Below are 12362 nucleotides of genomic sequence, written 5' to 3' on the forward strand. Positions count from 1 at the left end.
TCAAGTCTCCGCGCTATCCGTATTTTTTCAGAAACGCCTGGCGCGACTTCCTCAGGTACGCACGTTCCTGCAAGGGGTTTGTCATATCGTCCCCCCTTACAAGCGGCCGTTGGAGCCCTGGGACCTGAACAAGGTTCTAATTGCTCTCCAGAAGCCGCCTTTCGAGCCTATGAAGGAGGTTTCCCTTTCTCGTCTTTCACAGAAAGTGGCCTTTCTAGTGGCGGTCACGTCTCTTCGGAGAGTGTCCGAGCTGGCGGCGTTATCATGCAGATCTCCATTCCTGGTGTTTCACCAGGACAAGGTAGTTCTGCGTCCAATTCCAGAATTTCTTCCCAAGGTGGTATCTTCCTTTCATCTCAATCAAGATATCACTTTACCGTCTTTGTGTCCGCATCCAGTTCACCAATTTGAAAAGGGTTTGCATTTATTGGATCTGGTGAGAGCACTCAGGATCTACATTTCCCGCACGGCGTCTCTGCGCCGCTCGGATGCACTCTTTGTCCTTGTCGCTGGTCAGCGTAAAGGGTCGCAAGCTTCCAAATCCACCCTTGCGCGGTGGATCAAGGAACCAAATCTTCACACCTACCGTTCGGCTGGGCTTCCGATTCCATCAGGGCTGAAGGCCCATTCTACCAGAGCCGTGGGTGCGTCCTGGGCATTACGGCACCAGGCTACGGCTCAGCAGGTGTGCCAGGCGGCTACCTGGTCGAGTCTGCACACTTTTACCAAGCATTATCAGGTGCATACCTACGCTTCGGCGGATGCCGGCCTAGGTAGACAAGTCCTTCAGGCGGCGGTGGCTCACCTGTAGGAAAGGGCTGTTTGACGGCCCTATCACGAGGTATTCTTTTACCCACCCAGGGACTGCTTTTGGACGTCCCAATTGTCTGGGTCTCCCAATTAGGAGCGACAAAGAAGAAGGGAATTTTGTTTACTTACCGTAAATTCCTTTTCTTCTAGCTCCAATTGGGAGACCCAGCACCCGCCCTGTTTTCTTAGGAAGTTTGTTTTTTTCGGGTGCACATGTTGTTCATGTTGAACAGTTCAGTTCTCCGAGGCTGTTTCTCGGGTTGAATTTGTATTTAAAACAGTTATTGGCTTTCCTCCTTCTTGCTTTTGCACTAAAACTGAGGAGCCTGTGATCCCACGGGGGGGTGTATAGCCAGAAGGGGAGGGGCCTTACACTTTTAAGTGTAATACTTTGTGTGGCCTCCGGAGGCAGTAGCTATACACCCAATTGTCTGGGTCTCCCAATTGGAGCTAGAAGAAAAGGAATTTACGGTAAGTAAACAAAATTCCCTTCTTTGCCCAGTGAGAACGCAACCAACAGGGCAAGCAGGGCAATTTAACTTTTTTAAGCTTTATGTCTTCATTAGTGTGGTGCTTCATTGACATTCTTTAGAGGGTCCCCTCATGTAATCTACTTAAGACGAAGCTATACATGTTGCTGTTTGACCAATGTTTCATTTTCTTCTCTTTAGTCGTTGAAGAGGATCAAACGTTCTGACCGGCGAGGGGCAGAGTCGGTCACCGAGGAGAAGTTCACTATATTGTTTGAGTCTCAGTTCAGTGTCGGGGGAAATGAATTAGTTTTCCAGGTGAAGGTAAGTATCATGATACAGATGTAGTGAACAATCTTCTGTAAGTGTTCCTCAATAGCAATATGATTTAATTAGTTTTACAGTACAATTATCTGGACCCATGAAAGCATTAAGTTAATGGATTCTGGACCACTGAGCTCCTGGCTTAATAGGTTTCCAATAATACTGGTGACTTTTAAACCGGTTTGATCCAGTTTGCTTTAGATTGTAATGTTAGTGTATATGTTTCAGGCAATGTATGAAAACCCGGCATTCTATAGAATACCTAGGCAATGTATACAATCCCTGTCATTTTCAGGCAAGGTATGAAATATCTGCGTTCTATACTTTCTCTAGGCATTACATAAAATGTCTAGGTATTATAAAAAATGACAAAAACTGCTCAGGGCAAAATCTGATATAATGCCCAGATTGGAAAAGTCTTTAGTAACAAACAGTCAAAAACATGAAAGAAGAAATGCAAAATGAACAACAGGATATCTTTGCTGGGAAAAAAAAAAAATCAGAAGTGTCATCCCTGACTATTTGTTGCAGCACAGGAGGCTAGAATGGCATTTTAATGCTAAGGGCAACTGAGCCAGTTTCACAGATCTGCTGCTGCTTGCTCTATCCACCTACTTTTGGACAGACCACCCCTGTAGTATTCTACACTCCGCCTGTGTGTCATTTAGGTATTCTATAGAATGACTAGGAAATGTATGAACATCTGATGTATTTCATACTTTAACGACCCATTTCCGGCATTGTATACATTGCCTAGGTGTTCTATAGAATGTCTGTTTTTACACATTGCCGGTAACATATACATTAAAGACACTTGACACGGGTTGAGAACTTGCATGTTTTCATCAAAATATAAATTGGCAGCATACTTGTAAATCAGGGGAAATTATTTTTTAAAAGGCTTAAAAATCATTGTTCTCGGCAGCGTATTGTCCTGTGTAAAGAAAATGTATGCTTCTTAGAACAATGGCAGTCTATGTGCACAGAACGATCTGTTACAAATCATTCAGTGCACATGTACGTACTGCCTAAAATACTCAAACTTCATACAATCTGTAAACAAGTTGCTGGTCTGTGATTGTTAAAGGGTTATTCCCATCTCGAAGATTCTATCTCAATATGTAGTAGGAGAAATAATATCAGCAATTACCTCCAATTAGAAATGTAGTCTAGTTTTCCTGGTAAGCTATGTCACTTACCTCATGTGTAGGGCATTGCAGGACTTTAGGTATATCGCCATAACCTTGGATACTTAATCTACTGTAATGCCCTGCACATGAGATAAGTGACGTAGCTTTTCAGGAGGACTAGACTACATTTCTAATTGGAGGCATTTGCGAATATTCTTATTATTAGACCTACTACATATTGGGATAGGATCTTGGAGAGGGGAAAACCCCCTTTATAGTGTGCACATCAATAATGTAAACAGACCCATAGGCTGTAAGCTGGCATGGTGTACTTATAATTGTGTGACTGGCACCCTGTACATGTCTTATTTGTGTACACCTTTAGTACTAAGCAGGCACCCTTTAAAAATGATTACGTTATGTGGCTATTCGTCAGTATTTTGCACCTTTGCCTTGCCTAACCCACATATTATTGGTACTATGTTTCTATGTTGTAGAAAACTACTTTCATGCATCATTCTTTGTATAGAACTAATCCAACAGGATGTTGTTTTCTACAGACTCGTCCTGCCTCATATTCTGTAACCGTGCCCTGTGGATACATGATTAACGTCCTCCATACTATTATTATTATTATTATTATTATTATTATTATTATAGCGCCATCAATTCCATGGCGCTTTACATGTGAAAGGGGTGTACATAATAGGGACAAGTACAATAATCATAAACAATACAAGACACAGACTGGTACAGAAGTGTAGAGGTCGCTGCCCGCGAGGGCTCACAGTCTACAAGGGATAGGTGAGGATACAGTAGGTGAGGGTAGAGCTGATTGTGCGGCGCTGTATCAGACTGAGGATTATGGCAGGTTGTAGGCTTGTCAGAAGAGGTGGGTCTTCAGGTTCCTTTTGAAGCTTGCCAAGGTCGGTGAGAGTCTGATGTGTTGTGGCAGAGCATTCCAGAGTATGGGGGAGGCACGGGAGAAATCTTGGATGCGATGGTGGGAAGAGGAGATGAGAGGGGAGCAGAGAAGGAGATCTTGTGAGGATCAAAGGTTACGTGCAGGTAAGTACCGGGAGACTAGGTCACAGATGTAGGGAGGAGACAGGTTGTGGATGGCTTTGTATGTCATGGTTAGTGTTTTGAACTGGAGTCGTTGGGCAATGGGAAGCCAGTGAAGGGATTGGCAGAAAGGAGAGGTCAGGGAGTAGCGGGGGGACAGGTGGATTAGCCGGGCACCATACTATCCTTTATACAATCTTCGGCATCTCAGAACAACGTGGATTTACCCCAAAACAACCAATATCCAGGTATCCTCTCCCTGGCTTCATTGGCACACCGCACTTTACCAAGAAGCTGAGAGCACATTGAAAAACTAGGCTTCTCCACAGCTGGAGGCTGAGCAGTACTCTTCATCTCTAAGATGTCACAAATAATATAGATCATGTCGATCACACACTCCTTGGCCTATTGATATAAGACAGGACTAGTCTGAAAAAAGCATTTGCATGTAACAAACATTGCATAAAAATTAGTTGTTCTCCTTACAATCTACTCACTTCTTGGTTTCGGGCAGGCCATGATCTCCTCCTTGAGTGTTAATATAATATATAGTGTTAACTAATATAAGAACTATAGTATTAATAAAACTGTAAAGCTCAGCACAGGTTTTGCTATAACACATTTATCAGTGGTTTGTTATGAGTCTACATTGCTATCACTGTATTTACATATGTAGATAACAGGACATTTGAGCAAGCATACAGTTCCAGACAGCAAGAGCAGAGAGTCAGGAATAGGAGATGCCAGCTGATGATTTAGCAAGCCTTAAGCTGGGTTCACATATAGCGACAACGACATCGCTGTTACGTCACCATTTCCTGTGACGTAACAGCGACCTTGTAAGTCGCTGTTATGATCGCTGCTTAGCTGTCAAACACAGCGACGCAGCAGCGATCATAACGTCGCTACATGTGCAGAGAGCAGGGAGCCGCGCATACTGCTTAGTGCTGGCTCCTTGCTCTCCTAGCTACAGTACACATAGGGTTAATTAACCCGATGTGTACTGCAGCTACATGTGCACAGAGCAGGAGCCGGCACTAGCAGCAAGAGCGGCGGAGGCTGGTAACGAAGGTAAATATCGGGTAACCAGGGAAAGGTCTTCCCTTGGTTACCCGATGTTTACAGTGGTTACAGCTTTCCGCAGATGCCGGCTCCTGCTCTCTGCTCGCTTCATTTCGTCGCTCTCTCGCTGTCACAAACAGCGATGTGTGAGTCACAGCAGGAGAGCAACGACGAAAAAATGAAGCCGGACATTCAGCAACGAGCAACGACCTCACAGCAGGGGCCAGCTCGTTGCTGGATGTCACACACAGCGACCGTGACTGGACGTCGCTGCAACGTCACAGAAAATGGTAACGTAGCAGCGACGTCGTTGTCGTCGTCGCTGTGTGTGACACCAATATTAAATCAGCAGCTTGGCATGAGCTGAGAGGGAAGGGGACGGAGGTGAGCAGATAACTAATGTATATAAATCAATGGTCTGGATAGAAGCAGCCGAGATGTTGGGAGTCCACTCCTGTCCTGGAACTGCAAAACTGCAAACACTCTACTGTGGTCTGGGAAAGCATTGCTGGTCAAGTTCCATGGAAACCAGCTGTACACTATAAAAGATAAAAGATCTCATTGCAAGACAATGACTGCATATAGAAAAGCAAATCAACTGTAAGCTTTCTTATTGACCTGCCATTTAATTAAAGCACCTTAATAAATTGTTAATATCCCTTTAAGCTTTGTTTTAAAGAAAAACTTTATTCTTTAGATGATAATAAGAATAACTGAGCCTGTTTTTCATGCTGACTATAGCTTGGCCAGGAGGAGTTTCACTTAAATTTTTTAATTTCTGATCTTTCCTTCTGAGTTTTTATACTTTTTTTTTTTTCTTTTTTTTTTCAGCAGCATATACTTTATTTCTTTTTTCCTTTCAGACTCTTTCCCTCCCTGTTGTGGTAATCGTCCATGGGAGTCAGGATAACAATGCCACAGCGACTGTCTTGTGGGACAATGCGTTTGCAGAGCCTGTAAGTGATATATTTCATCTGTGACGTGTATTAAATAGTTTTAGTCCTGATCCTCTTATACTAGTGTGTGTGTGTGTGTGTGTGTATATATATGTGTGTGTATATATATATATATATATTTTTTTTAACCCTATGGCAAATATTTCACCTTCAGATGTTTGCATCTGTTCTTCACAGGGCCGGGTGCCATTTGTGGTTCCTGACAAAGTTCTTTGGCCTCAGCTATGTGAGGCTTTGAACATGAAGTTTAAGGCAGAGGTTCAGAGTAACAGAGGGCTCAGCGATGAAAATCTTGTGTTCTTGGCACAAAAGCTTTTTAACAACACCAGTAATCACAAGGAAGACTACAACAACATGACCGTGTCCTGGGCACAGTTTAACAGGGTGAGAGGCTAACTGGCCAGAGGCTATTAAATTGCGAGTATGTGATTACATTCTGTGCCCGGTTAGGGGTCACACCCTCCGAGCTGGTCGTGGTCCAATGTTGCTGCTTTGGAGTATCACATCATAGTCCCGCACATTGCTGAGCTACTGTGGAGTCCTAATGCAAAGGCACTCTCCAGTTTTACTCATGTCATTTTAAGAAAAGTTATGTATCACTTGCACGTTAAATAGATCAATGTGGCAGATACGTTATATAAAAGCAGCTTCTTTTCTCCATCATTCAGGATAGGGAGATAGAAATATAGCTATAGCTTTTGAATCCTGTGCCTTTTCTTTATGCAGGAGAATTTGCCAGGATGGAATTACACCTTCTGGCAGTGGTTTGATGGAGTAATGGAAGTGTTGAAAAAGCACTTAAAGCCTCACTGGAATGATGGGTAAGTGTGAACTGTGCGAGAGTTCAGAAATGCCTACAGGCCATTGTGGCGTGTCACGATCACTGATCCACCCAGCCATTTACTCACCTAGAGATAGCCATGCCAAGCTTTCTACTGCAAATTATCTCTGTTGCACTTGTTTGACCCTGTCTGATGTATAAGTTTATCATTTATAACTGAAAGTCCTTTAAGGGAATGTCCACCACTAAACAACATTTAGGTTTTGCTTTTTGATTAATTTGCTAAAATATCTTCATAATTTAGTGTTGAATAATTGTATAAGACAGGGGTGTCAAACTCATTTTCACCAAGGGCCACATCAGCATTATGGTTGTCTTCAAAGTGCCACTTATTGTAAGGGCTCATACACATCTCCATGCAACACAGTAGAAGCATGGACTGCAATGCACAAACTAGCCAGGTTCTCTACCCAGAAAGCTATCCCTGGGTAGAAGGGCTATACGAGAGCTGTCATTGGGGTGTAAATCTCACCTCAAGCTTCCTCCTCAGCATTGCACATAACCTATTTTCCACCACAAGCAACTCACCAGCATTGTACTCCACCCCAAATACCACATCGGCATCTCTCCTTCCCATCCTCCCCATTATCACATACTCCCACCACAGACATCCCCACGGCATTAAAGACCCTCAGAATCACTACAGGCATCCCTTCAGCATTGTACACCCCGCAAATCCCAGCACAGGCATACACAGCACATCCCAGCACAGGCATCCCTACAGCATTATACACTCAAAAAATTCCCAGTCATCTTCCCAGAATCACACACCCTAAAATTACATCCAAAGTGTCCCCGTGCATTGGACACACTCCAAATCCTACGACAGGCATTGTAGACCACCAATATTCCAGCGCAGGTTTACCACCACCACCACTGTAGACTCTCTAAATCTCACAACAGGTGTCCCTACAACAGTTCCAATTCCCCCTTTCTCAAATCCCACCACAAAGGTCCTACCAGCATTGCATACCTCCCAAATCTCACAATAGGCATCCCTTTAATTTCGCCCCCCTCCCCTAAATCCCACCACAGAGGTCCTGCCTGCATTGTTAACCCCCCAAAGCCCACAACAGACATTGCATATACACCCGAAATCCCAACACACAGGTTATTCCTAAAGTATTATAGACCCTTAAAATCCCACTGCAGGTACCCCCCCCCTCCCCCCCCTGTATTATATACCCACCGTAAACTCCACCACAGGCATTCCCCGGCATTATAGATCCCCTAAACCCCACCACGGGCATATCCACAACAGTATAGATCCCCAAATCCCACTACCCTTTGCCCCTTTTTCACCTGCAGCTTCTTATTGATGTAATGAATGAGGGCTTAAGATGGGGAGTACGCTTCACATCTCTCCTGAGTTTCAGCCAATCAGTGGAATGGTGCACTGTGATCCAGAACGGAAGGGACGCCGACAACACCTGACAGGAATTAAGTGACCCCTCCCAGGAGCCCAAACATCCTACCATCTAACGTTTGTACTATGTATAGCAGTGTCTTTAGCGCATGCACAGTAAAAACTTGCGGAACATTTTAAAAAAATCACGGACAGTGCTTTTTTTTTTCTGCCGGTCGCTATGGACGACAGAGAAAAGCTAAAGGAAGTCTCTCACCAGCACTGATTCAGAACTTCTCACAATTAATCTTTAATTTTAGCTAGTGAATGCACCTATATATGTTTTCCAAGCATTCTCCTTATTTATCCTTTGGTTACTACTATTCACTTCAGGTTCGGTGCTACTATGCCTTGTGTAATTCAGCATTTTGCCCAACTCTAGCATGATATAATGTCATAGCTACTTTATTTTTTGTTTCATTTCAGGGCTATTCTGGGCTTTGTCAACAAGCAGCAAGCTCACGATATGTTGGTGAACAAGAGGGATGGGACTTTTCTTCTGCGCTTCAGTGATTCAGAGATTGGAGGCATAACAATAGCGTGGAAGTTTGAGTTGCGTAAGTTTACGCCTTTAACTAAGAAACCTCTTTATATTATTTGCTTTCTAGTTTTGTTGATAAAAGTATACTTGTTGCATCAGTTATGGCATCAGGTGTCAAATTCCGATATTTTGCTTCCTTTGATGAGCTAACATTACTGTCATTGTCTGTTTAGCGGAGAGGGCCTTGTGGAACCTGATGCCATTCACCAGCCGAGATTTTTCAGTACGTTCGCTGGCGGACCGACTTGGAGATCTGAACTATCTCATCTATGTGTTTCCTGACAGGCCGAAAGATGAAGTGTTCTCAAAGTATTACACACCAGTGCTCTGCAATCCTTGTAAGATGGAGCTGCTTGCTGATCTCTCTTTAGTGGTAGAAGTGTATGCATGTGTGAGCTAGCTGCTGTCTATAGTTACATGTTTGGTCCTAGATTGTCCAATTTTCCATGTAGCTTTCTATTCTTAACTTTGCGGATTTTGAGTTATCCATTATTTCTGTCTTCGTTCACATCTTGTACAGGTAAAGTGCATGGAATAAATATGCTTCACCTGTACATGTTGCACTAGTGAAAACCTTATTGAAAAAATACAGCAATGCTGCTCAGAACACTGCTGCCCCATGGCTGCATTGTGTATGAAATACAAGGGTCAGTGGATACAGCGAATGTTCCAAATTAGCCAGCTAAGGATAATTAACATGGCGGGATCAGTTATCAGTGGCACTCTGAGGCTGGGGACCCACGAGCGTATGGCATCCTATGCGATATGCTAATGACCCTTGGCTACTGCTCTGCTGTGAGCGTGAGTGTCAGCCAACAGTGATCTGGTCGGATTACAGTTGCGGAGGAGAGGGAGGGACTAATCTCCCCATCTCCTCCATTGTCAGCTGATGCGATTATTGCATTGCACTTGGATGTCATCCAAGTGCAGTGCGATGTTTCACTCGCACCCATAGACTTGTATGGGTGCGAGCGAATGCAGATCGGATTACACCCACTGCATGCTGCGATTGTTTTCTCAGTCTGATTATTGCTGACAAAAAAAAATAGCAGATGGGAACGGCCCCATAGAGTAACATGGGTCTGATTGGAATGCGCTTTTTTTTTTTTTTTTTATTGCATTCCACTTGGCCTGTTTTACCCGCTGCATGTCCTAGCACTGATTGTGAACTTGCTTTTACCTACTAGTCTTGGTGATACCCATAGTTGCTAGGGCACAGCCTGGTGATCTATTTAGTTTGATATCTGTTGGGTAAATCCTCTTTAACCCCTTCACGACCGGCCGATTTTTCGCTTTCCGTGTTTTTTTTTTCGCCATTCTTTTTCTGAGACGTAACTTTATTTTTCAGTCAATATGGTCATGTGAGGGCTCATTTTTTGCGGAACGAGCTGTACTTTTAAATGAAACCATCAGTTTTACCATATAGTGTACTAGAAAACGGCAAAAAAAAATCCAAATGCAGAAAAATTGCAAAAAAAGTGCGATAGCACTATGGTTTTTGAGATATTTTATTCACTGTGTTCACTATATGGTAAAACTGATGTGTGGGTGTGATGCCTCAGGTCAGTGCGAGTTCGTAGACACCAAACTTGTATAGGTTTACTTTTATATAAGGGGTTAAAATAAATCGGAAGTTTGTCCGAAAAAAGTGGCGCACGTTTTCGCCATATGCCGTGACCCGTACCGTTCTCATTTTTCAGGATCTATGGCTCAATGACTGCTTTTTTTTTTGCGTCTCGAGCTGACGTTTTTAACGGTACCATTTTTGCGCAGATGCTACGTTTTGATCGCCTATTATTGCATTTTGCGCAAAAGTTGTGGCGACAAAAAAACATCGTTTTGGCGTTTGGAATTTTTTTGCCGCTACGCCGTATACTGATCAGATTAATTGATTTTATATTTTGATCGGGAGTTTCTGAACGCGGCGATACCAAATGTGTGTATATTTTTTATTTTTTTAACCCTTTAATTTTCAATGGGGCGAATGGGGGGTGATTTGAACTTTTAGGTTTTTTTGTTTTAATTTTTTAAAACTTTTTTTTTTTTTTTTAATTTTACTAGTCCCCCTAGGGGGCTATTGCGATCAGCATTCCGATCGCTCTGCAGTATCTGCTGATCACAGCTACAAGGCTGTAAACAGCAGATACGCTCTTTCTCTTTTGCTGTGCCGCTGGCACAGCGAAAGTGAAAGCAAGTCAGGTGTAGTACAGGAGTCATCACATGACCCTGTGCTACCATGACAACTATCGGAAGTCACGTGATCGTGTCACGTGACTTCCGGTATCGGGCGGTAAGTAAACGTTTACCGCGATCGCGCTTATAATGGCGCTGTCACATATTGACAGCGCCATATAAGGGGTTAAACGGCACGAGCAGATAACGATTCTGCTCGTGCCTAGCAGGCACACAGCTCAGCTGTGAAAATCAGCTGAGATGTGTGCCGATCGCAGCATGATGCTGCCGGCAGACCGCGGGCAGTAACATGACCGCAAGGACGTAATTTTACGGCCTGCGGTCGTTAAGGGGTTAATATTAGGTAACCATAAGCTGCTTATATAGTTTGATATTACCCTGGCCAAAAATATTGGTTACTCAACTGTAAGGCCTGACAATAAAACAAACAAAATGCTAAATCAAGTTTAATATACCGGTTAGTATTTTCAGGTATAAGTGTTTGCTGTTTATTTGTAGTCTGTTGGTAATCAGTTCTGAATGAGAAGGTCTGTGAAAATTAGTATGTGATTTCTCTCTTACAATCTGTTATTTAATTCTTCTTTATTTTCATTCTCTGTAGCAAAAGCAGATGGATACGTGAAGCCAGCCATAAAGCAAGTGGTTCCAGAGTAAGCATCAATTCTCTATATGTAGATATCATCCTTGAACACACAAATGAATCGCAGATACCCTTAGTCTTCCCATTCCACTCCATTATGAACCATTCTTCTTCTGTTACTGAATGTCAATGTACATACACCTGTAGTATAGAGATAACATACAGTACAGACCAAATGTTTGGACACACCTCATTCAAAGAGTTTATTTTCATGACTCTGAAAATTGTAGATTAATAATGAAGGCATCAAAACTGTGAATTAACACATGTGGAATAAAATACTTAACAAAAAAGTGTGAAACAACTGAAAATATGTCTTTATATTCTAGGTTCTTCAAAGTAGCCATCTTTTGCTTTGATTACGGCTTTGCACACTCTTGGCATTCTCTTGTTGAGCTTTAAGAGGTAGTCACCAGAAATGGTTTTCGCTTTACAGTTGTGCCCTGTCAGGATTAATAAGCAGGATTTCTTGCCTTTGAAGTGGGGTTGGGACCATCAGTTGTGTTGTGCAGAAGTCTAGTGGATACACAGCTGATAGTCCTACTGAATAGACTGTTAGAATTTGTATTATGGCTAGAAAAAAGCAGCTAAGTAAAGAAAAACGAGTGGCCATCATTACTTTAAGAAATGAAGGTCAGTCAGTTCAAAAAAATTGGAAAACTTTGAAAGTGCCCCAAAGTGCAGTGGCAAAAACCATCAAACACTACCATCAAACTGGCTCACATGATGACCGCCCCAGGAAAGGAAGACCAAGAGTCACCTCTGCTGCGGAGGATAAGTTTATCTGAGTCACCAGTCTCAGAAATCGCAGGTTAACAGCAGCTCAGATTAGAGACCAGGTCAATGCCACACAGAGTTCTAGCAGCAGACACATCTCTAGAACAACTGTTAAGAGGAGACTTTGTGCAGCAGGCCTTCATGGTAA

The 12362-nt window shown here is 43.0% G+C and overlaps 1 protein-coding gene across 3 annotated transcripts in view; it reads left to right on the plus strand.

Annotated features, from left to right (window-relative positions):
- LOC142311508 (signal transducer and activator of transcription 5B) overlaps window positions 1-12362 on the plus strand; it is a 274739-nt gene that overhangs the window by 240946 nt on the left and 21431 nt on the right. For 2 of the 3 annotated variants that reach the window (XM_075350010.1, XM_075350009.1), the window contains 7 exons: window positions 1482-1604; window positions 5725-5817; window positions 5995-6201; window positions 6544-6638; window positions 8490-8620; window positions 8778-8942; window positions 11399-11447. In XM_075350010.1, the coding sequence (XP_075206125.1) occupies window positions 1482-1604; window positions 5725-5817; window positions 5995-6201; window positions 6544-6638; window positions 8490-8620; window positions 8778-8942; window positions 11399-11447 (863 nt within the window). The remainder of the gene's footprint in view (window positions 1-1481; window positions 1605-5724; window positions 5818-5994; window positions 6202-6543; window positions 6639-8489; window positions 8621-8777; window positions 8943-11398; window positions 11448-12362) is intronic. The other variant, XM_075350011.1, reaches the window with a different exon arrangement.

The sequence above is a fragment of the Anomaloglossus baeobatrachus genome, chromosome 5 (genome assembly GCF_048569485.1).
Source record: "Anomaloglossus baeobatrachus isolate aAnoBae1 chromosome 5, aAnoBae1.hap1, whole genome shotgun sequence".
Taxonomy (NCBI): domain Eukaryota; kingdom Metazoa; phylum Chordata; class Amphibia; order Anura; family Aromobatidae; genus Anomaloglossus; species Anomaloglossus baeobatrachus.